Raw genomic sequence first — 24,816 nt, forward strand, 5'->3', positions numbered from 1 at the left:
ATAACTGTCAAAATACCCGGCCCCTAAGGTATCTGCCTTAGTTAAGTGTTAATGCCAATAAACAATGCGGGTTTGATCATTGTTAAATCTATCTCTCCTATTCTATCTTGGTGTGCAGTGAGCGATGTCTCCTATGGTTCGCAGAAACAAAGCTCTTCCTCGGTTTTCAGTGTACCCTAGGCATTAAGCATACTAAGGAGTCTAAGGTAGCGATAGCAGTCACCACCTAGCTCATGAGGCATGTAATAAACCCAATACCTTAGCTTGACAGCGAAGATTATTACTTATTGGTGGCTTATTGCGGAGGTAAAATGATGGCATATATTAACCAAGAGGGTAGGTACCTTAGGGAGTAACGACCATGCATGTACCTATGGACTGCGTATCGACCTGTTTCCATTTAGTACTAGGTACAGAAGTTAAACAGCGTCAAAACTTGCATCCACGCACATCTTTCCATCCATAAGTATCAAATGAGTCTATCGAATCAGGCAGACATGGTGCTCAGTCAGAGAATAAGCAACAGTAAGCAATAGTGACAATGACTTGTATACTTATTATTGTTGGGAGCCGACTACCTTTACAGATGCGAGGTTCTCAACACTACTGGTCCCGCCAAGCCCCTCGGCCCAAGGGCGCTAACGATCCCACCAAGCCAGTTTATTCCAGACCTCCCAAAAGCGAAGCGTATCAAATTCTTCCTCAACCCTTGCCAAACCTCTTCCGCAACAACCCCTCAATCAACGCTGTTTTCCCTAATCCGACAACCTTTCGCAATGTCTGAGCCTATTAGGAACAAGAAGGCGGACTTTCCGGTCGCACCGTAAGTCATGCCGTCTTCGATGATCTCTGCTTCCCATACATCATGCTTCGTCGACCATCTTTTTGGCCTCCTGTCTCTTCCTGCTAACCTTTGTCGAACGACAGGACGCCGCAAAACACACCGGCTAACAATGCACCTATCTCTTCTCATGCTCAACAACCCGGTGTTGCAAGCATCAAAGAAGGTAAAATTTTCGTTCCGTGTAAAGCGATAGCATGATTCTAACATATATGTCAGAATCACTCGATCACGCTACGGCTGCTTCTCTTTTTGCAAGGAATCCCGGGCTTGTGTCCATGATCCAAGGTAAACTTGGATCGCTTGTCGGGCGCTCATCAGGCTACATCGAGTCTCTCCCTGCCCCGGTCCGTCGCCGTGTTGCTGGCTTGAAGGGTATTCAGAAGGAGCATGCCAAGCTCGAGGCTCAGTTTCAGGAGGAAGTCCTCGAGCTTGAAAAGAAGTACTTTGCCAAATTTACACCCCTCTATCAGAGACGTGCCACGATTGTCAATGGGGCTGCAGAACCGACCGACGACGAAGTCGAGGCCGGCAAGGAGGAGGATGAAGAAGAAGAAGAAGAAGAAGAAGAAGAGGTAAATGTCAAGGCCGAAGATGAGCGAAAGCAGGATGAGGAGAAAGACATCACAACTTCTGGAATCCCTGAATTCTGGCTCTCCGCCATGAAGAACCAAATCTCGCTTGCAGAAATGATCACTGATCGGGATGAGGAGGCTCTCAAACATCTCACCGATGTTCGCATGGAATATCTTGATCGCCCCGGTTTCCGACTCATATTTGAATTCGCGGAAAACGAGTTTTTCACCAACAAAACTCTCTCAAAAACCTACTACTACAAGGAAGAGAGCGGCTACGGTGGTGATTTCATCTATGATCATGCGGAGGGTTGCAAGATCGACTGGAAGGCTGACAAGGATCTTACTGTTCGCGTGGAAAGTAAAAAACAACGCAACAAGAGTACGTTGACTCGAATTTGGTCAGTCGAAAAACTAACATGCTCTAGACACCAAACAAACCCGTGTCGTCAAGGTCACCGTGCCTACCGAATCCTTCTTCAATTTCTTCTCTCCCCCACAACCACCGACTGACGATGATGACACCATCGCCACCGACATTGAAGAACGCCTCGAACTTGACTATCAGCTTGGCGAGGACATCAAAGAAAAGCTTATCCCGCGCGCAATCGATTGGTTTACCGGCGAGGCTCTCCAGTTCGAGGAGTTAGGTGACGACATGGATGCCGACGAGTTTGACGATGAAGACGAAGAAGACGACGAGGAGGATGAGGACGACGATGATGACCGAAGATCCGATCGCGATGTTGACGATGAATCCGAGGAAGAGGTATGGTTTTTCTCTCTCTTTATGCTCCCAAATATACTTTTGCCTTTGCACCGTTCTTCGCAACGATTACAGCGTCGCCTCAATATTAGCTTATTCTTTTTCAATATAACCTTTCTGATGTTGTCACTGACATGCGAATAGGATGGCACCTCTAAGCCAAAGAAGGAAGCAGCAGAGTGTAAACAAAGCTGAGCATGGCCGAAGTCATTTAGGAGATTAAATATATGGGCCATGTTGCAACCTATCTTCTTGGTCCTAGCATTCACTTCTCGCTTCCCACCGCTGTGACTGGGATTCTCGCTCCCAAGTTGCACCTACGTCTAGTCTTTCTATCTAACCGTATTCATCGTCAAGGTCCAGGTGTCTGATACATGCGCTATTCATACGGCAAGGGCTTTATACTCCCCGTATTTAATGTTCTCCTTTTACTTTCGTTCTTACTTCCAACTTTTCGATGCTGTTCCCCTCCCTTTCTTCCCCTGTTTATCCTCTAAAATATTTTGCGGCGTGAGGAGTACGATATTCAACCATGTTTAATGATTATCAAGCAATTGTCAGTTGTGAGAGCAGACGTTCATAGCAAATGGTAGATCCCAAATTCAGACAGGAAGCAGTATGGATAACTTTGCGATTAGTACCTACAGTTTAATACTAGCTTGTTGGTTGAAAATCAAATCCAGAGACCTTCAACACAACACCACTCTTGTTTGACTACTGTTTCTTAGACATCAAATCCTTCTTTATAATAATGGTTGGATTTGATTACGGATTGTGGAAGATGTGCGAAAAGTAAGTTTCGAAAGATGAGTTTATTTGTACCTAGTACCTCTCTAAGGTAGCCTACTGATCTAACATTATTACTATCTCTGCGAGAATGATTTATTACTACATATTCTTGGCGTTTTTCACAATGTGGAATGGATATACGGAGTACGGAGTATATGGCCCTGACTCCTGACAAGTGGCGCAGCTTTCCAAGCTCCTCAGGGCTCAGGGGTTGTGGCTCAACAATAACAGCCAGCTGTTCCACCACATCACCTTAGTGGGCTTTCTTTTAGGACGAATACACTTTCTTTCCTTTTTATTTATTTCTTTTTTTTTGTGAGCAGAGCCACAAGGCAGTGGTGGCTGTTAGCAAGCTATATTCTCCATTTTGGCATTCTCATTACCAGACTCCTCGTTTCTCACTAGATGCCTCTCCCAGAACCTTGCATAATCTCCGCCTCATAGCCCACGTATCTTCTATACCTTTCATTTCCAGGGCACCAATTTCAGAGGTGATACGACTTCAATGGCACACAACTACGAGGTTGGAACGCGGGCCTGGCAACCCGACCCGACAGAGGGATGGATTGCATCCGAAGTCAAGGAGAAAGTGGTCGATGGAGACAAAGTGCAACTGGTCTTTCTATTGGAAAATGGAGAGGTATTTCGCGGACTGTGTACCTTAATTTGCGTCGCATTTTGATATCAACGTGGCTAACAATATCGTCGCGGGAGAAGACGAAAACGCTCGAGACTACACAAGCCGAGTTGCAAATGGACAATAACCCGAAATTACCACCTTTAATGAATCCTGCGATGCTGGAAGCGAGCGAAGATCTTACGAATCTTTCCCATTTGAACGAACCTGCTGGTGCGCTCTTCCGTCTGTAGCCTAATCAACTCTGTCGCTGATTGCTCCGAAGTTCTGCAGGCTATAAAACTCCGTTACGCGCAGAAAGAGATATATACATACAGCGGCATAGTTCTTATTGCAACGAACCCCTTCGCTCGGGTTGACTCGCTCTATGTACCACAAATGGTACAGGTGTACGCTGGAAAGCACCGTGCCTCACAAGCACCCCATTTGTTCGCCATCGCGGAGGAGGCGTTTGCGTAAGTCACCACTGTGGCCATCGTTCAACTTCTACTTACATGCGTTACTTAGTGACATGCTACGAGATGGAAAAAACCAAACAATTGTGGTATCTGGCGAATCCGGTGCTGGAAAGACTGTGAGCGCCAAATACATCATGCGGTATTTTGCGACTCGTGAGTCGTCAGACCAACCCGGAAAGTATACAACAAGTCGGGCGGATGCGATCAGTGAAACCGAAGAGCAGATTTTGGCTACAAATCCGGTCATGGAAGCTTTCGGTAATGCTAAAACCACAAGGAATGACAATTCATCAAGGTTCGGGAAATATATCGAGATCATGTTTGACGACAGGAACAATATCATTGGGGCTAAGATTAGGACATATCTGTTAGAGCGTTCTCGGCTGGTGTTCCAGCCTCTCAAGGAGCGCAACTATCACATCTTCTATCAACTTGTGGCTGGAGCAACCGACCAGGAAAAAGAAGATCTCGGCCTCACCTCGGTTGAAGATTTCGATTATCTCAATCAGGGTGGGACTCCTACCATAGAAGGTGTTGACGATCAGTCCGAATTCAATGCGACGAGGAAGTCCCTTGGCACGATTGGGGTGCCGGAGAGGACGCAAGCAGAGATATTCCGCATTCTGGCTGCTCTGTTACATCTTGGCAATGTCAAGATCACTGCAACGCGGACTGATTCTACTTTGTCCCCATCGGAGCCTTCTCTTGTTCGGGCATGCGACATGCTTGGTATCGATGTCAATGAGTTTGCCAAGTGGATAGTGAAGAAGCAACTAATCACCAGGGGCGAGAAGATCACTTCCAATCTCACACAACAACAAGCAACTGTCGTGAAAGATTCAGTCGCAAAATTTATCTATTCCAGTCTGTTCGATTGGCTGGTTGACAAGATAAATCGCCGCTTAGCTAGCGACGAGGTCCTAAACAGCTACCAATCATTCATCGGCGTCTTGGATATCTACGGTTTTGAACACTTCGCAAAGAACTCATTTGAACAATTTTGCATCAATTACGCAAATGAGAAATTGCAGCAGGAATTCAACCAGCACGTTTTCAAGCTTGAGCAAGAGGAATATGTGCGCGAAAAGATTGATTGGACATTCATTGAATTCTCCGACAATCAGCCGTGCATTGATCTTATTGAGGCCAAACTTGGCATATTGTCTCTTTTGGACGAAGAGTCGCGGTTGCCGATGGGGTCAGATGAGCAATTTGTGACCAAGCTACATCACAACTTCGCGGCCGATAAGCAGAAGTTTTACAAAAAGCCCCGATTCGGCAAATCAGCGTTCACCATTTGCCACTATGCGGTGGACGTGACCTATGAGTCTGATGGCTTCATAGAGAAGAATAGGGATACTGTGCCAGACGAGCATATGGACGTCCTTCGCAATTCTTCGAATGAATTTGTGAAAGAAATATTAGACACTGCTGCTGCTGTTCGGGAGAAAGATTCAGCATCGATTTCATCCAAACCGGTTGCAGCTCCAGGACGCAGAATCGGAGTTGCTGTCAACAGAAAACCTACGCTTGGCGGAATTTTCAAGTCATCGCTCATTGAGCTCATGAACACCATCAATTCTACCGATGTGCACTACATACGGTGCATCAAGCCTAACGAGGCAAAAGAGTCCTGGAAATTCGAAGGGCCAATGGTCTTAAGCCAACTCAGAGCCTGTGGTGTGCTTGAAACCGTCCGCATCAGTACTGCTGGGTATCCCACTCGTTGGACGTACGAGGAATTTGCCATCCGTTATTATATGCTTTGTCACTCGTCTCAATGGACCTCAGAAATCAAGGAAATGTGCCATGCAATTCTACAGAAAGCGCTTGGGAACGCGAGCCATCAGAAACAAGATAAATATCAACTGGGCTTGACCAAGATATTTTTCCGAGCAGGTATGCTTGCGTTCCTGGAGAATCTCCGTACATCCAGATTGAACGAATGCGCAATCATGATACAAAAAAATCTGCGGTGCAAATATTATAGGCGTCGATACCTCGAAGCCCGCTCCTCTATCCTTACCACGCAAGCTCTTATCAGAGGCTTCTTGTCAAGACAGCGCGCGGCAGAAGTGCGTCAAATCAAAGCTGCCACCACTATCCAGAGAATTTGGCGTGGTCAAAAAGAAAGAAAATTCTACAATGAAGTTCGCGGCAATTTCATTCTGTTCCAGTCAGTGGCTAAGGGCTTCCTCTGCCGACGCAATATCATGGACACCATACATGGCAACGCGGCGAAGATCATACAGCGCGCATTTCGATCCTGGCGACAAATACGTGCATGGCAGCAGTATCGTCGTAAGGTAATCATTGTGCAAAACTTGTGGAGAGGAAAGCAGGCCAGGACGCAATATAAAAAGCTTCGAGAGGAAGCGAGAGACCTGAAGCAAATCTCCTACAAGCTCGAAAATAAGGTGGTGGAGCTGACTCAGTATCTCGAGTCACTGAAGCGCGAGAACAAATCGTTGAACTCGCAATTGGAGAATTATGAGACACAATTGAAATCATGGAGAAGTCGTCACAATGCTTTAGAAAATCGCACCAGGGAGCTTCAGGCCGAGGCTAACCAAGCTGGGATTACTGCTGCTCGATTGGCCGCCATGGAGGATGAAATGAACAAATTGCAGCAGAATTACGCTGAGGCACAAACGATCGTCAAGCGCCTGCAAGAAGAGGAGAAAGTCTCGCGGGAGTCAATTCGGTCTGCCAATCTAGAGTTGGATCGGCTGAGACAACTGAACAGTGAAGCTGAAAATGACCGGGCTTCTCTTCGCCAACAAGTTGCGGACCTTGAAGAGCAGCTAGAGCTCGCTAAACGAAACATTCCTTTGAATGGACTTAACGGAGATGCGCAGAACAGCGGTCCTATCCAGCCACCTGCCGGTGGCTTGATAAACTTAGTTTCCTCAAAGAAGTCTAAGCCTAAGCGACGGAGTGCCGGGGCCGAAAAAATTGACACTGATCGCTTCAGCGGCGCGTACAATCCCCGGCCTGTGTCTATGGCAATTCCGAGTTCGACTTTCGGTCGTCAGAACTTTTCAGGTCATACCCCTTCACCAGGACTGGACACTGTTGAGGTAGAGCTCGAGAATTTACTGTCTGAAGAAGATGAGCTCAACGAGGAAGTCACAGTGGGATTGATTCGCAATTTGAAAATCCCACTGCCCAGCTCGACACCTCCGCCAACCGAGAAGGAAGTCCTATTTCCTGCATATCTGATCAATCTCGTCACGTCAGAGATGTGGAACAATGGTTTTGTGAAAGAATCCGAGCGGTTCTTAGCCAACGTGATGCAGTCAATTCAGCAAGAGGTCATGCAGCATGATGGAGATGACGCCATCAACCCCGGCGCTTTCTGGCTCTCTAACGTGCACGAAATGCTTTCATTTGTCTTCCTGGCAGAGGACTGGTACGAGGCTCAGAAGACGGATAATTACGAATACGACCGCCTCCTAGAGATCGTGAAGCATGATTTAGAAAGCTTGGAATTCAATATCTATCACACGTGGATGAAGGTGTTGAAGAAGAAGCTCTATAAGATGATTGTCCCCGCGATCATCGAATCTCAGTCCCTTCCTGGGTTCGTCACCAGTGAAACCAATCGATTCCTCGGGAAACTTCTTCCCTCAAACAACAATCCAGCGTACAGCATGGATAATCTCCTCAGCCTTCTGAACAATGTCTACAAAGCAATGAAAGCTTTCTACTTGGAAGATTCTATCATTATTCAAACTGTGACAGAGCTTCTTCGCCTTGTCGGTGTCACCGCCTTCAACGATCTCTTGATGCGAAGGAACTTTTTGTCTTGGAAGCGTGGCCTTCAAATCAATTACAACATAACTCGGATTGAGGAGTGGTGCAAAAGCCATGATATGCCTGAGGGGACATTGCAGCTGGAGCATTTGATGGTAAGCTGATTTCCGAAAGAAGACAGTGGTGATTTTCACTGATATATCTTTTGTTTCTCAGCAAGCAACGAAGCTCCTTCAGCTCAAGAAAGCCACTCTCAACGACATCGAGATAATCCAAGATATCTGTTGGATGTAAGGCGAAAGATCGCAGCACTTTCAAAATGAAGGCTAATTGTCGATTCTCTAGGCTGTCTCCAAACCAGATCCAGAAGCTTCTGAATCAATATCTTGTCGCTGACTACGAACAGCCCATCAATGGCGAGATCATGAAAGCCGTAGCCTCGCGTGTCACAGAAAAGAGCGATGTACTCCTCCTTACCCCCGTTGACATGGAAGACAGTGGCCCGTATGAAATCGCCGAGCCTCGTGTCATAACAGCCTTAGAGACATACACACCCTCATGTGAGTGCTTCAACAAAATGGCTTCCAGAATACTAATAATATCCAGGGCTCCAAACACCGCGTTTGAAACGTCTTGCAGAAATAGTCTCGGCACAGGCAATGGCCCAGCAAGAGAGGCTTGAAATATCTGACACTGCCGTGATGCCAAGCGATTAATGTTGTCTACCAATGCCATTGTCAATATTAATCGTGGCCATGCGTCACAAGCTCAACTCACAAACTTACAGCGCGGTCCTACCATAGATTTTGCAACCGCAATTATTAGAATAACTTGGGAATGGTCTTGGCTTCGCTTCACTCTACCTTATTTTCTGATTCTTGTATATGAACTAGCACATTTTGACACATAAAGTTTCGGACACTCGGGACAATTCCTGGAAACAATAACGACCAAAGGGCCTGGCATTACACAAAAAAAAAGATAATAATGGACCCACGTGCTTCCGCGACAAGATACTCGCCCGGACGATGAATTTATTTCCCTTGCGAAAGTGTGACTTTGCTTCTACTTTGGTTTCTGTTGCTACGTGCTGCTGTTCGATCGGGTTGTTCTTGGAGACAAAAGTTCTTATCAGCAAGACATGAGAAGCCAAATTTTATTGTGCGTCTTTGAGACTACGGGATATATTGTTATACTTATTCGCTCATGTCGAGGAGTCTGTATACGGCCTAGTTCATCCTGTGTCTGTGCTATCGTCCTCCTTTATGGAGGGGGTCATTGCCCAATAGGAAATCACCAATCCATTAGTAACTACCTTGCCTACTAAGGTAGAGGCGGTATCTTATTCATCCATTCCTTATCGCGAGCTAAGTGGAAACAAACCATTGCTCACCTTTGTCTCAATTGACTTTGCCCCTGCAGCACCAGAACCATGATTACTACAGCGAAGCTAAACTTCATCACTGGTAACAAAAACAAATTGGCTGAAGTGAAGGCGATACTGGGGAATGTAGTTGAGATTGACAGCCAAGCAATCGAGGTACCTGAGATACAGGGATCCATTGAGGAAATCGCGAAAGAAAAGGCTAGGCGTGCAGCAGAAGAGGTATGAACTGGATTGCATTAATGTGATTTCGCATAACGGTTTCTGAGTTTTCATTTTGACGCTTTATGGAAGATAGGCGGCCCTGTCTTGACGGAGGATACAGCGCTTGGATTCCACGCTCTGAAAGGACTTCCAGGCGCGTATATGTAAAGCTACCTTCGAGTCGTATCGTAACTTTGGAACTGCGGAACTGATCATGCAATATAGCAAACATTTTTTGAGCGCACTGGGACACGACGGTCTCAACAAGATGCTTGACTCTTTCGAGGATCGAAGTGCAGAAGCCGTTTGCACATTTGCTTTTTGTCGTGGTCCTGGAGAAGAACCAATACTTTTCCAGGGAAGGACTGAGGTAAATAGGCACTCCCATCTGGATGGTGTTCTACAAATCTAATTCGGGGATCAGGGTATTATTGTCAGGCCGAGAGGCCCATTGAACTTTGGTAAGTAGATTCAGTCATGATCATTAGACTTTGCATTGATAATTATTCCAGGCTGGGATCCGATATTCGAACATAATGGGATGACATATGCTGAGATGGATAAGGAGGAAAAGGTACGACAGCTAAGTGCCTCATAGTTGCTCGGTCAACCTTTGGGGAGAACACCAGAACGGAGATACAATTTCACTTTCTCCTTGTCAGACCTGAACATTTTTATTTGTCTTCGCGGACTGTGCAGGCATCTTGCGCTGATTTGTTGGGATAGAATCGAGTTTCTCACAGGTACAAGGCTCTCGCCAAGCTAAAGCAGTGGCTCGAAGACGGGCACCTCTACCTTGATAATGCAGGTACGAGGACCTGAAAGGTTTAGAGGAAAAGCCATCAGGTCTGCCTAAGTCGGGCTTCACTCTTTGTTTTCCAGTCGGCTTTCTTTCCAGGATTCTATCCAGGCTGAAATCCTCGCACAGTTGCTCTCTACATCATCATCCTCCTCACTGTTGAGCTCCACCACTATCTGTTCGTCAAAAGCTTCGCGAGCTTCCTCTGACAAGACGCCGAATATCTCAGAATCTAAGTTTTCCTGCAATTTGGCCTCTTTGTATTTTCTAGAAGAAGCGCGATCATGTTAGGCGGGTTGAGGAATAGGTTGAAGAGCAGTTATGGAAGAAGCAGCATGCACGTACCTCGCAGAAAGACGGTCATATAAAATGGAAGTCGACGGACATCGCAAGACCACCACGAGATCTATCCATGATTTGGGGAACAAGTCGCATGCATGCCAATCGATCAAGTAGCCGCCCTGAAGCACCTCGTCTTCGATCGCATCCAGTAACTACTGTCATATCAGTCTATGTGCGTGAGTTCGGGTGAGCCTGAACGTAGGCAAGATCCCCATAGTGGTTGTGACTTCAATATGGATAGTGAAAAATAACCTCAACGACGTACTTTGTCCTCGTCAACGATCCAGGTTTCCAAATCCTGGTCATAGCTTTCGAAGCAACCCCGATCTTTGGCGACCTGGTTTATTGATAGGTGTCGCAAGCCGACCTCCTGCGCTAATTTCTCGCAATGAACAGTTTTCCCTACACCAGGGGTGCCTGTGATGATCACATTCGGGGATCTTCGCATACTGGCCCCAGCAACAGTGCCAACCGCTCTCGAGTGATGAATGAGTCGTGTCTGATACCATGCTACGGAATCGAGGAGTTCGGGGGAATTTTTCAGCGGGGCGGCACTGCTTTGGGCCTCAGGCATGAATTCGCAACCAGTAAAGGCAAACTCAAATCACAGGTACAATAAGGTAGTGCTTGAAAATGTAGAAGCTTCATTAATTAATTCTCTAAACCCTGAAAGCAATTCTCTGAAATAGTCAATATTAATAATTAATATTCTTTGTATGCCATAAGAACTCCGTTGCAAAGAGTCACTTGGCATACGATGAAAATAGTTATCTGGGAAATACTATCCTTGCTTTCTATGTCCATCAAAAAGGTAGTACAATTAGAGAGACCTGCTAATGTAAATATGTGCCCTCTTACTCCGTATAAGCTGAAATAGCATTATTCGAGCCCGTGCCATAGGATGCAGTTTGGAACTTAAGTTATGATAATACCTGGTTCGCTCCCACATCGAGTGAGCAAACGCCAGTAAACTCAGGTGTTTTCAATCAAATTGAAGGCAACGGCTGAGAAACGCGCAGTCTGAAGAAGTCAGAGTAGTCAACCACAAGACAAGCTTGCCGAACTTACCTGAGAAGCTCAAACACCTTGTATTTCTGCAAATAGGTAGTACCGCGTCGATATGCTTTTAGGACCTTCGTTGGATCGAGAGACGCTATTGTTCTTGGTCCACTGAGTCGCCTCACTGCCAGAGGGATTTTAAACATTGGATCGAAGACCAAAAGATTCGCACCTCCGTCCCCCCGGACTTCGAAGCCAACGATGGTCAAAGAGTGACCTGTGGTGCATCAGTCGCCAATATGCGGAATTGATTCAACATTGATAACACGGTACCATGGTGTTGCAGATATATGGGGGGTAAGTTGGTCAAAAAGACTTTATCATCTCCATCCAAGGAGCATGCGCTACGGAAATAGGCGGCGACAGCCGCGTACAAGGCGTCGTGGGCACGCATCTCTCTGGTTCCTCCGATGCTACTTGCTTCGCAGCTACTAAAGGTCAGCATTGTGGTCCCGTAGTATCTGAGGGGAGCCTGGCCTTACTCTATGCCCAGACTCAGAAATAGAGCTTGTGCCTGTAGGAATGAGAATGCTGTCAATTATCACATTTTAGCATTCTGACGTTACCTCTGGCGTGCCAATATACTTCCTGGTGCCGCGAATGCCCCCGGTCTCAGCTCTTCCTACGCTGTTGAATCCCATATCCCATGCACTTTCGATCATATCCTGTAGCTGCAGAATAGTCGGTAGCGTCTCAGTGAAATGCTCATGACCGGAGATATGAGATTCTTGAATGTACGAAATGAGCATCTGGATATTCCTGTAACCACAGAAACCGCCTTCCCTTGGCATCTTGGAAATTTGACGGACATTCGGACTGCAGAAAAAAGCTCGCTGAACAGACTTATCTTGTTCGCATAGCTGGGAGAGCACTGAGATCACATTGCTGGCCTCATTATCAATTGTCTCTAATTTTGAAAGCTTGCCATCCGGGCCGATGATGTTGGATTGAGTTTTCTTTGCGCCTTGTTCTAGTAGTCTCCGAAGCCATGCCGGCATTCGTTTTTCATGAGCGTACGGTCCCAGTTCTGCACGCTGTGCCCCAGTTAGCACGATAACTAAAGCACTTCCAGCCCGGGTATAGTACTCCAAGTCTTTTCACACTTCCAGGAATTGTCACATTGGCTAGCAGAGGGCTCGTCACCTCGTTTCCTGTTGAGGATGGGCCAGGCCCCCGCCTTCGAAACCGGGGTTGGAATGAGAAGTTGCAAGGATCTTCGAGAGCCTCGTCATCGCCCGTCCGATTATGAGAGCGTGGAAGAACGGGGTTCTGAACCTTGCTCACCGTCAAAGGGCGTTTGGAATAGATTGATGGCGCATTGTCAACGGCCATCTCTTCTGCAGCATGCATATCAAGATGATATGGGATTTCAGCAGATGGCAGAATCCCACCACAGCCGTGTGGACATTTGATATACACGATTTCATCACCTGGCATTTGTGGTTGTTGGTATCTGATAGTCGGTCGATCTTCATCCCGGTTTTCTCCAGATGGGGGCTCGGTTTGTCCGCCACCATCAGGATGACAATATTCAACATGCTGCGCAACAAAGGCATCATCAGGATCAGAAAAAGGACAGAATGGACAGGTTGGGTGATGAACGTCGTCTTGACCCATTATTGCAGGCGCGGCAGTCAGGGTACTTGCTATGAAAAGCAGCGGCGGGATTGTATCCTTTTGTATACCTCCTCGAAGCGGTTAGTCGGCTCTCCGTCTGGTGAGGGACAATGGATGGGGAGGGACAATGGAAGGGGATAATGGTTCCCTTGGGGATTGAGGACTTCGGCAGTGGAAGCAATCTGTATTATTCCATCCTTACTGGTGAGCACGGCTGCCTGATCGAGTTCTCAGGTACCTGCAGTGTTGGAAAGCAACTAATTGAAAGAGGCAAGTGAGATAATCTTGGCTATGGTCCCATAGTAGAAGCAAGAAAAGATATAACTCCATTTTTGGGACAGCGAGATCTGGACATATACTTAGACCACCTCAAGGTCTGATTAAGACGATGACTCCGAGATACAGATAATAAAAAATGATAATCTCACAAGAAGTAATTGGTATTGACAGTTGAATATATAATGATAAGTGATATACTGCATTGTACACTGCTTATTATTATTTTTATTCCATTCTTCTTATTGTTTTATTATATAAAGGTGAGTAATAAAATCTTTTTCTTTCATTTCTTTTCATTTATTATTCTATGATCTTTCTTACCTCCTCGGGGATGAATCATAAGCAAAAAATTGCTCCGAAGGTAAATCACTACTCCGTATGTGCTCCGCTTTCGCAACCCCGCCAAGTCCATATAAAAAGGTGACCCTGCTCCCCGCGCCGATTACAGGACCACTGTCATACATGTTGAATTCTTGCATTTGCAAGGCAGCGTGTCTTGTCATTCTTGATCTAGCAGTATGGGAGACCAAGTACAATCCGATTCGAGTCACTATACTCTATCAATGACCAATGGGAGTTCAAACTGGGTAGTACAAAAATTCGGGGGCACCAGTGTCGGAAAGTTTGCCCTAAATATCATTGATCATGTTGTGCTGTAAGTCCTCATATATCAGTCCTAGAACATGAGCAAGCTTTCTAATTGTATTCCTGCTGCTATTTTCATCATCAAGGCCGAGTCTCAGAGGAAACAAAGTCGCCGTGGTATGTTCCGCAAGAAGCAACTCAACTAAAGCTGAAGGTACCACGAACCGGTGAGTCATACCAGTTGATCTTGAAATTATTCCTGCGCAAAAATCCGATCACCACGTCCTTCACCCTTTTTTCCCCTTTGTCTTCCATCTATCTCTCATTTACTCATTGATAATGGTCAAATAGACTCCTGCGAGCAGCCCGTGATGCCGAAAACGCCCAGTCGCACGAGTATGTTTCCTTGGTGGAGGCAGTTCGGCTCGAGCACGTCCAGGTCGTTGAGATTCAGATAAAATCTGAAACCCTCAGGACTCAGTTAATTTCAGAGATCAATGGCGAGTGTGAAAGGGTCCTGAAGGTCCTAGAGGCGGCGCAAACGCTCGGGGAGATAAGTGCGCGTTGTGTGGACAAAGTCATCAGTACAGGAGAGAAACTTAGCTGCCGGCTGATGGCTGCCTTTCTACAAGACCGTGGCGTAGATTCGCAATATGTGGATCTGGCGGAAGTGATTGATTTCCCTATCGGGAGTCAAGGTCTCGACCAGGACTTCTATAACAATCTTGCTACAGTTCTCGGCAGAAAGATCAGGGATTGCGAAGGAAGGGTGCCGGTGGTCACTGGCTTCTTCGGGACTGTGCCTGGGGGTCTTCTTGATCAAATTGGTCGTGGTTACACAGATCTCTGCGCCGCGCTTGTCGCAGTCGGAGTCCATGCCAAAGAACTACAGGTGTGGAAGGAGGTTGACGGGATTTTCACCGCTGATCCTCGCAAAGTCCCAACCGCGCGTCTGCTGCCAGCCATCACACCCGCTGAGGCAGCTGAATTGACCTTTTACGGCTCCGAAGTAATCCATCCTTTCACCATGGAGCAAGTCATCCGCGCTAGGATTCCCATTCGTATAAAGAACGTTATGAATCCAAAGGGTGATGGGACTGTGATATTCCCCGACTCGACATACGAACTTGAAAGAACAACCCCGGGCCATGATCCCAGGCTTTTCCGTACGCGAAGCCCCAGTCTCATGCAGAGGCCGAAGCGACCGACAGCTGTCACAATAAAACATAAAATACTCGTCATCAATGTGCATTCAAACAAGCGCTCGCTTTCCCACGGCTTTTTTGCTGGGATATTCTCTGTTCTTGACCGCTGGAGACTCTCGATTGATTTGATATCTACAAGTGAGGTCCATGTGTCAATGGCCCTTCACTCAGAGATGCCTCTCCTCAATGGTGTTGGTAGAGACGAGTATCAGATCATCGATGAGGATCTGAAAGGCGCGTTGAATGACTTGCAGAAATATGGTACAGTCGATATTATTCCAGAGATGGCCATTCTCAGCCTGGTTGGGAAGCAAATGAAGAACATGATTGGAGTTGCGGGGCGCATGTTTACCACCCTTGGTGAGAATAATGTTAATATCGAAATGATATCGCAGGGTAAGTGTCCTTATTTGGTGCTTCTGGATTAGACTTCATTTGAAGCCTCCGGCTAACTGTATGCATCATGCTTTAGGTGCGAGCGAAATAAACATCTCATGTGTCATTGAAGAAAGGGACGCAGACCGTGCTCTCAATATCATTCACACCAGCATGTTTACTTTCCTTGACTGACGACGTGTTTTCTTTGCCTAGCGCTTCTTCTTTCCCAGGGTCAGTGTTGCAGGATCTTCTAGTACTCCGAGAGAGCGACTGTCAGCTCCCTGAGAGGCCAAAAAGTCAAACTAATGGTTTCATGATGCAACGGGAAAAGCAACTCGAACATGTCTATATTTATTCACGCGGTTGTATTGGTATTCCGTGCTTTGTTACTTGGAGTTGGTGTTAATATGCCTTGATCGCCAATGTTGCCTTAACATTCTCCTGCTTTGGGATAGATACTCCATGTTTTAGTGTCTAGCTCTTCCCTCTTCACCCTGTCTTGTCTTTGCATGCAGCCTTCATTCTCTTCAATTTCCTTGGTTTCCTTTCCAGTTAAGATCACTGTGTTCGCTTTTGCAGATAGATGGGTTTGTGCTCTTTTATGACTACTGTAGAATTGAATATTCATGACTGTATATAGATTAAGAGAGGAGCATCAATTAGATCTATCTCCTGGGGGCTTTCTTCTGTAATTGGAGTCTTATGAGCAGAATTGAGGACATATCTATACTGACTTTGCACTTTATACTGACTGTATAAATCGTTGGTTCACATGCACCCGTTCAATTGGCAGCCAGGTTCTTGTTCTCTGTAAATTGGTCAGCTATAGTACCTAGAACTCTCTGTAAGATCCGAGTTGCGGGGAGTCTGAATAACTGGGCAATACGATTTGTACATTTACTTCGAACATCATAGAGTACTTATGCGAAGATATGATCTTGTTTTGGTTGGGTGACGGAGCGTAGGGGGATAGTAGTGGTCAAAAGAGGCTTGCTCCTTGGTAGTGACTCGACCTCCTTCATTTTTTCGAAGGACGGGCAATTCCTGGGCTAACTCAATGTAAGTATGGCCTGGCCTTTAATAACACTAGTTTCAGAAGGTTTAATGATGATGCTGGGAATCCTCAAACCAATCTAGCTACCAAGCATACCTTGCTCTCTGTCTTACACATATTCACACACACACACATATATATATGTACACACATAACCCTAAGGCTGGGCTAAAGGCACATTATTATCTATATATATAGATAGATATTATTATATCAGTCAGTGCCTGGCATTGTAAATATGGGAGGTTAATAATATATAGATATTAAGAAAAATAAAAATTTATATAGTATTAGCCTATCCTTACTTTTGGGATATTAGTTTGTGTGTGAATATAACACCAGTCTTTTCATTAATATATTCATTGTTTATCTATTATTTCTAGCCCACGCCGTAGTGAAGTTCGCAGAAGGTGCACTTTTTAATCATGGATAAATATAATCAAATTAAACACTAAATATTCTGACTTGCAATTTCCTATGGAGGAGGGACATTCTGTCTTTCTTGATTATAGAAGATGAAGCTGACATTAATTTAAATTAAAATGCAAATAGTATTACAAACAATTACTCTGTATTGGGCTACATAATACACTTGAGCCACTCTAGAATCCAGGTAGAACCGTCTCCTCCGTACCAAATTGCCTACACCCAACCCCTTCCCCGGGGCCCCAGCCCTTTCCCCCCCTTCTCCTTAGTTAATATTGATGGAGTCCACTGCCCATGCTCTACTAGCTAATCAACATTGTCATACCTAAGGTAGGCCCTAGATAGTATCTAGCATCTAGCTACGATCTACCTTCCTCCGTTTTACAATGCCATAGGCCCACAATGGCTGGAACGGTGGAGGCGGATTCTTCATGTAGACACTAAGGTTATAAGCTACCTAGAGTGACTAGACTACTGCCCGGATGCGGAGTAGCTCGAGGGACTCTAAGCAGTTGAGGGATAGTACCAGTAGATAGTAACTGGATATAGAATGCTACCAATTGGAGTCTTAACTCCGAAATTTGGAAACTGTACGGAGTGCCATTGTTGCCTACTCTGTGGCCGGGAAGAGCGAGGTAAGGAAGGAACAAAGAAGTCACAGCCAAAAGGGAGGGAAAGGAGCGTAGAGGCAGGATTTCGGGCGCAAGGGGGCGGCGAGAGAGTTGAATCCAGATTCTAAAGGCAAGGTACAAGTAGGTAGGTCATACTCAATAGTATAACGAAGTGTTGTATATACTAGTAGTACCAGTACTAGTACTAGCAGCAGCAGCAGCAATTGAGGCCGTAAGTATTAGATAAGTAGAGGATAATGTGTATACCTAAGTGGCCTGGAAAGTCATAGAAGTGAAACCCCCCGTGCCTTGTCGTACCTACATAGTAACCTACCTAGTACTTATTTTAAACTACCTACCTAGGTGTACATATGTATTTATATGAGGGGTGCACATCATCATCTCAAGGTAAAGTGACGATAAATGGTGCCATCATATGATACGAAGTACAGGGCACTTAAGTGGATAGCAAGATACCTACCTAATACTTTGTAACTGTTATTCTCTTCAAGAGTCAACCTAAGGATATAAGAGGCGCCTGCTCTGGCTTCTGTTTCCTGTCCTCCGTTTAGGAGGCCTGACGCGTGACGCGGACGCGTCATACCATACCATACCACCCCGCGGGTTCCGCGACAGTCAACATCCCAGAAGTGATGCACATATCCTTCCTTCCATTCCACAGTCGACTAATTATAACAAGGGAATAGTCAACCATCTTCATTTACGCCCCACCTTACCTGGGCTGGACACAGGCCTGCCAGTTAACGAACCAGACAGGGATCTGATATAGAGTCGAGCCCCGTCTTCCCAACCGTCTCTCCTCCCTGCCCACTTGGATCCGTTTCTCTTCCGTCGCTTGAATTGTCTTCAGGGCCCAAGAAACGCCTTCAACCACTTTCTTACTTGATCAGACGTGCTCAAAAGATTTATCTGCGCTCTACAACACCTCTCGAAGCCATCTTTCAAACCCTTTGTGGTTCGATGCCAATTTGTCTTGGGCCGCGCTCTCCATGAGTACTTTTTAGCGCCTTGGAGCCCAACTCACCGATTCTCCTCCCTCACGACCTGGTTCTACCAGTAGAACGTCTCTTCTGCTATCATCATTCTACTTACCCTAGGCGTTGATACCTATTCTGTTTGATTTCATGCGCAAGCCACTGCCCTTGAAATTCTAGTTTGACTAGGTGCATCGCGTCCTCACCGCAGAAACACTTGTCTGCTATCAGATCTCCATTGCAGAGTGCGCGCATTGCAACTGGCGATAGTCTTTCTCTCATTGTGATCAGAATTTTCTACGGCACAAACGCAGGTGGAGTTCCCTATTGCCAGTCAATCACTAGAGATGGATCCTACGCGTTCCCAGCCCTTTGTGCCGCCACTTTCAGAACCGGCTGCAGAGTACGACAAGAAGGTTTCCCAATCCCACTCTCAGCATCTCAATTCATCATGTTCATCGTCAATACCCTTACAGCCACCCGAGAACGTCCACTCCGGTCAAAAATGCATACTTGATCCGCCACTCTCCAGCGCTTTTCGACCGTCTCCCATGAAGACACCTCATGGGCTGAAAACGTCGCTTTCCGGCCGTCGCGAACTGGGCTTCATCCCCATAACAGCCCCTGCTCCGCCGAAGTTCACAACAGACTCGCCGGCTAAGAGGACTCCAAGTACTACATATGCATGCAATACGTCTTCATCTTCGGCAATGCCACAATCTGCCCTATTTACGACCTTTCCCAGCGTCAATCATGGGAAACAGTCCTCCAAGGAGAAGCGACAATTGACTGAATCTTGCAATGACAACTTCGCCGATTTCCCTGAACCATCTTTTGCATCGAAGCCTCTGAAAAGGACCCTCATGGATGCTGCCCCATTGAAGGAACGAACGATCAAGAAGCAGAAGCGCGAAGATGTCGATGTTACGCGACTTCCGAATCCTCAGGAGATGGCCCCCATTGAAGACGATGGCACAAAGCCTCCTTACAGCTATGCGACCTTGATAGGAATGTCTATTTTACGCGCGCCTAACCGACGTTTGACTTTGGCTCAGATTTACAAATGGATCTCAGATACGTTTTCTTATTACAAACACAGTGATCCGGGGTGGCAGAATAGCATTCGTCATAACCTCAGTCTAAACAAAGCTTTTATTAAGCAGGAACGGCCGAAAGATGACCCAGGAAAGGGAAATTACTGGGCCATTGAACCTGGAATGGAAGCCCAATTTCTTAAGGATAAGCCTTTGCGTCGTGCAACCATGTCAAGTCTTCCTCTTCCTGTTACCTCCCAGAGAGAGCCTGCTCACACGCAAAGCTCCGGCACGACAACATGGGCCATTCCCCCACCTAACCACACCTTAGTACCGAAGAGCTCCAAGAATGTGGATCTTTCTTCTGATGCCACAATACCCGCCTCAGACCCTGCTCTTCAGGACGACATGAGTGACGAGGGCGTTAATGCTGCTACATCCCAAGCGCCTTTGCGCTCTTCTCCACCTCAACCAATACGTTCCTCACCTCCTATCGCGCCCCCTCGCTTTATTCGCCAGGGTACACCTCCAACGCCTTCTCATCCCACACCTTCCGCCATTGTTCCTCACTCTCGCAAACGAGAATCGACCACGATTAACGATAGCGGGTACTTCTCTTCCCTGGAGTCTTCGGCAATGCGTCCAAAGAAGACAGGGCATATTTTAACCTCGGACCTGGATATTGACCCTCCTCGTATCAAACGTGGCCGAGCAGAAGAGGAGATAGCTCGAATTCGAAGCTCTTCCCATGATATCAGCCCAAGACGTCCCGGAATGCTCAAAGATGCTGGGGTAGTAATCGGGTCTTCGCCGGTTCGCGGTGAATACGTCAGCATGCTGCCTCCTCCTCTGACGCCGGTGATAAAATTTAAGAAGCCAGCTAAGCCCCCGCCGTCGGTGTCTCCCAACACAAACCTTCGGAATCACCGCAAGAAAATCCAACAAATGGTCAATTCTCCCTTAAAACATCTGGGTCTGACAGATGAAGACCTTCCATGGAGTCCTGCTTTCAGAATCCAAGACGAAACATACACCCCAAGTGACCATCTTCACGCGACTTTCGATGTCTTTGCCGAATCCGCAGAAGAAGGAATCTCGACACTAGCATATGGCTCTCCAGAGAAACGGCCCGCGAAGCGTGCTCGAACAGATACCGAAAACCAGACTGGTACTGTCCTTGCCGATATCACCTCTGTGAGTGTCAATAGCAAAACAGGCATGCAGGCTTTGTCGTCTGCCAAGTCCAAGGGTCCCTTGTTCCCCGAATCACCGTCGAAAGTGCCTGAACATGGGCGTTTTGGCGATGCCACCCACGACGACTTTTTTTCATTCCATCTCTTCGACGAAAGCCCCGTGGAAGTAGACGGAGTGGACCTCCTGCAAGGCTTTCAGAAGATCGGAAGTTCGGGCAAGGAGGAATCTGCGAGATCCAAATCGCACACCTCAAGACCTCAACTGAATATCAGAAGCAATACTGCTTTATTTTGAGGCACTACGAACATCCCTCGATTGAGAGGGATAAACGAAGGATTTTGAATTCTGTTTCACGATACCCAATTTACGAGCTGTTGTAAATCCAGGAGCGGCTTAGTCAACGCATTTCATGATCGTTGAAGGGAATTACGAAGGTTGATACTTTGGAGTTCTCATTCAGTGATTCTCTTTTTGTCTATTTACATACTGAACTTTCCTGGAGTTTTGGGTCAAGGCGTGGCCTGGTGTCGATCTGAATTTCTACTGAACTGTGATGACCCTTTGATGACCTTTATGACCATATTTGTTAATGTACATGAAACAATCGTTGATGATTTTGCAGCTTTTGCTTCTATTTTCAATTTTCTTACCGGCACTTAGTTTTGGAGTCATTAAGGATTATTTGAATTCAGGGAATATTCGAATGAATTCACGTCTGCAATTAAGAAATTTATAATGGAATTTCCCTTAGAACAAAGGAAATCAAAGGAATTCGGGAAATTCTTGCCTGAATTCGTGAAATCATGAGAGTTATCATATGAGTGGGTATCATGTCATGTGCTTAGGAAAGGAAGGCTTGTGGGAAGACGTAGTCTGACAGCTTGAGCTAGACAACACAATCGAGGTCCAGCAGAGGCAAAAAAAGTTTCCACAAGTAGGAAGGGAGAGATCAATCAGCCGAAAGAGATATCAACCAACGCAATCAGATCACAGAACCAGCCTCGGTGATGCTGGATGTCCTCATATCCGAGTCCGCGCGAAATAAGTATCAGTCACTGCTTGCGCAGCCTCGACAACCACAACTGACGCACTGAATCATCTGATCCTCCTTTAACTGGGCTTTCGGCACCCGGCAGATACACGTCGCATTAAAATTTGTCTCTTTCGTCTGAATGCAGCGGAGACAACAAAGCTATACAATCAACATGGTCGACAGTTAGCATATCACTTGTCTTCCACTGTTAATCTGGAACGTCGATAGACATAGTTTGAGACAGGAACATATGGAAGCCCTAGTCAGGAACTCTGACAATACCTTTTCGTAGCCTTGTTTCTTCCATTTGGCGATGAGGTTGGCGTCCGCATAATTGTTCTTGAGAAGCCATTCATACAACTGCCTTGATATCGCCTCTTTCTCGTAATAAAGGTCGTATATGTATCTCGAGCCTACGAAGCAGTCAGCTAATAGCCACCGGTAGCGCCACATCAAGAAAGCTCACGCTGATGACTTATTTGGAAAATCGGCCATAACATCTCATGTTTCTTCTTGCCATCGTGTGGCGCGTTTTCCGCATCTTTCATTTTATTGCTGAACTCCAGCAAAGTGTCCTCTATATCTTCAAAGCCTGCAGGTGGTGGTTTACGATTTCGTGAGGTTCGTATCGGAGGCATACTTTCGACGATGATCTTCTAGCGAGAACCAGAGAGGTAGTGCCCAGAAAAATGACAGTGCGATTTCCAAACGTCTATGATCTTATGAAAAGCCTGGCTGTTTTTTGCCTTAGCCTTCTAGAAGACCCGGGGCGTTATTGTTTCTGAAGGTAGATAATACAAGAAATGGTACCCCCCCCCAAGGCATGGAAAAATGATATGCTCCATTTCTGCCGCGCCACACCGCTCGCAATTTCCATGTTCAAATTGAAACTAGGTACTGCTGTTTGCTTGTAGTATTAATACTCCATACACATTCCCATCTTTTGCGTCTGAAGTTCGTAACTGTTGTCTGAGAAATCATCTGCAAACAGCCCAAAACTTTCCATATACAGAACATTTTCTTCCCCACTATCTCTTGTAGAGAAAATGGATCCTCAGACTCAAAATGATATCGCCAAGCTCAGCGATGCCGACAGAAAGGAACTGACACAATTTCTGGAAAACGAGGCTCAGCGATCCAATATTCAGCAGAGTAAGTGATCTTGAGCTACATTCGTCGTGATAATTTTTCCTCGCTCGCATTGTGGCAATGTTACGGACATACGCCCGGGGTTGTATTTGGCTCTGTGAATGTCTTTACTGATTCGGTGTCTGGGCAGCGGTTCACCATCTCGCCGATGTCTGCTGGAAGAAATGCATCACTGGAAAGATTTCTTCAGGCCGTCTGGGTCAGGGAGAGGAGAGCTGTGCACAGAACTGTGTCGAACGATGGATGGACACGAACTTCGCCGTCCTCAAGCACCTGGAAACTCTTCGAGGGCAATGATTTAATCAGCATTGTAACGAGGAAGTGCATTCCACAAGTCATGGCAACATGTGTTCATTGCTATGTAACTATGCGAGGCAAACCCGGATCGACCACGCGAAATGGGAACTTGAGTTTTGTATTATAGGTCAGGAAATATAATGTCTCACAACCTTGTTTCTAATCATCTACTATGCTGCTTGCGCATGGGTTGGATCTACCTGGTAACGAGACCAGGCTTGTAAGCTCAATCCGACAGCCTCGAGGACGACTGCTCGGCCTACTTATCCTTATAAGATCAGATCTATGCAAAGTAAAGGTCTGGTGAAATCATGCATTCAGGTAATTCTTTTTTCAATTGATCATTCAGCCCTCATTGCAGCACTCGTGGCCAGCTTTTATGACTGATATTTATGCACCACCACGCAAACCAACAAAATTCGCCCAGACCCAAAGAAAACCGTTATCTAGACAATGGCAAGCTTGGTGGCAGCAATGTCCAGAGCGTCCACATCAGGGGTTAGCCGAGCGAAGGCCTTCTTCAATCCATCGGGTCTGCGTAAAAATTAGAATAGTGTTTCCAGCATGAATCATTGAAACCACGAAAACCAGTGTCCCATACCTGACGAGAGTGTTGACCTTGACGGTGTCGACATCGTACAGCTTCTTGAGGGCCAGCTTGATCTGTCTCTTGTTCGCCTTGACGTCCACAATGAAAACCAGGGTGTTGTGCTCCTCAATCTTCTTCATGGCACTCTCAGTGTTGAGAGGGTAAAGGACAACCTTGTGGGCGTCGAGACGGGGCTCATGAGGGATCGACTTGCGGGGGTACTTGGGCGACCGAGAGAGCTGAAGGGTCTTGGGACGGTGGAAGGTGGTTGAAGTGCGGATCTTGCGAGACTTGTGCGCCTGATTGAACCAAAAGACCTTAGTACAGAGAATGGAATATAGGCCTCGCGGACGGGTCAGTTCAAACATACGCCTGCACCCTTCAAGACTGCCTTGGCAGCAGCGCCAGCCCTGGCGCTGGGCTTGGTCTTGCCTGTTCAATTCAGAAGCTGTCAGTCTCACTGGTGATAGACCCTGAACCAAAAATCTTAACAAAATTGAAGATTTCGCCAAAACAATTTAGATCACCAAGGGCGAACGATTGGAAACCAGACGAAACCGTTGCGCGGTCGTGACATCTTGCTCTCGCCGATTCGTAAATGTATAAATTGACTGGGCATAGGTGCGGTGATTTGGCGATTCTCATATTTATTCAAGTCCAAAAACTCGTGCTCAAACCATCGACACAACTGCAATTTCAAGGAAACAATGAGCTCGCTCAGATTCAACCTACCTTGCTTGTTTTCCACCTTAGGGGCCAT

The 24,816-nt window shown here is 46.4% G+C and overlaps 7 protein-coding genes across 7 annotated transcripts; 4 read left to right on the forward strand and 3 right to left on the reverse strand.

Moving 5' to 3' along the window:
* Nucleotides 1-776: 776 nt before the first annotated feature.
* Nucleotides 777-8,538, forward strand: ALT_6356 (type V myosin; the record flags this gene model as incomplete). The annotated part of the gene is made up of 18 exons (XM_089600059.1): nt 777-823; nt 928-1,007; nt 1,061-1,798; nt 1,845-2,185; nt 3,447-3,611; nt 3,689-3,821; nt 3,874-4,063; nt 4,116-5,669; nt 5,739-5,965; nt 6,248-6,372; nt 6,430-6,770; nt 6,813-7,081; nt 7,130-7,660; nt 7,712-7,824; nt 7,882-7,977; nt 8,039-8,112; nt 8,168-8,382; nt 8,429-8,538. 18 exons carry the CDS (start codon nt 777-779, stop codon nt 8,536-8,538), a joined length of 5,349 nt encoding a protein of 1,782 aa, XP_089455521.1.
* Nucleotides 8,539-9,254: 716 nt separating this feature from the next.
* ALT_6357 (non-canonical purine NTP pyrophosphatase) lies at nt 9,255-10,008 on the forward strand (the record flags this gene model as incomplete). Its single annotated transcript, XM_033562461.2, has 5 exons — nt 9,255-9,428; nt 9,501-9,574; nt 9,636-9,780; nt 9,835-9,871; nt 9,923-10,008. 5 exons carry the CDS (start codon nt 9,255-9,257, stop codon nt 10,006-10,008), a joined length of 516 nt encoding a protein of 171 aa, XP_033418352.2.
* Nucleotides 10,009-10,274: 266 nt separating this feature from the next.
* On the reverse strand, nt 10,275-11,125 carry ALT_6358 (nucleoside triphosphates FAP7; the record flags this gene model as incomplete). The annotated part of the gene is made up of 3 exons (XM_033562462.1): nt 10,275-10,476; nt 10,555-10,703; nt 10,817-11,125. The coding sequence occupies 3 exons, from the start codon at nt 11,123-11,125 to the stop codon at nt 10,275-10,277; spliced, it is 660 nt and encodes a 219-aa protein (XP_033418353.1).
* Nucleotides 11,126-11,537: 412 nt separating this feature from the next.
* Nucleotides 11,538-13,227, reverse strand: ALT_6359 (C78 family peptidase; the record flags this gene model as incomplete). The annotated part of the gene is made up of 6 exons (XM_033562463.1): nt 11,538-11,571; nt 11,620-11,827; nt 11,884-12,038; nt 12,093-12,124; nt 12,177-12,644; nt 12,697-13,227. The coding sequence occupies 6 exons, from the start codon at nt 13,225-13,227 to the stop codon at nt 11,538-11,540; spliced, it is 1,428 nt and encodes a 475-aa protein (XP_033418354.1).
* A 962-nt stretch (nt 13,228-14,189) lies between these two features.
* Nucleotides 14,190-15,866, forward strand: ALT_6360 (aspartate kinase; the record flags this gene model as incomplete). The annotated part of the gene is made up of 4 exons (XM_089600060.1): nt 14,190-14,268; nt 14,306-14,318; nt 14,443-15,692; nt 15,769-15,866. 4 exons carry the CDS (start codon nt 14,190-14,192, stop codon nt 15,864-15,866), a joined length of 1,440 nt encoding a protein of 479 aa, XP_089455522.1.
* Nucleotides 15,867-19,107: 3,241 nt separating this feature from the next.
* Nucleotides 19,108-21,282, forward strand: ALT_6361 (forkhead box transcription factor; the record flags this gene model as incomplete). The annotated part of the gene is made up of 1 exon (XM_033562465.1): nt 19,108-21,282. One exon carries the CDS (start codon nt 19,108-19,110, stop codon nt 21,280-21,282), a length of 2,175 nt encoding a protein of 724 aa, XP_033418356.1.
* Nucleotides 21,283-23,913: 2,631 nt separating this feature from the next.
* On the reverse strand, nt 23,914-24,816 carry ALT_6362 (60S ribosomal protein uL23; the record flags this gene model as incomplete). The annotated part of the gene is made up of 4 exons (XM_033562468.1): nt 23,914-24,001; nt 24,069-24,355; nt 24,427-24,488; nt 24,789-24,816. The coding sequence occupies 4 exons, from the start codon at nt 24,814-24,816 to the stop codon at nt 23,914-23,916; spliced, it is 465 nt and encodes a 154-aa protein (XP_033418359.1).

This window comes from Aspergillus lentulus (assembly GCF_001445615.1).
Source record: "Aspergillus lentulus DNA, contig: Alt12, strain: IFM 54703, whole genome shotgun sequence".
In the NCBI taxonomy this organism is placed as follows: Eukaryota; Fungi; Ascomycota; class Eurotiomycetes; order Eurotiales; family Aspergillaceae; genus Aspergillus; species Aspergillus lentulus.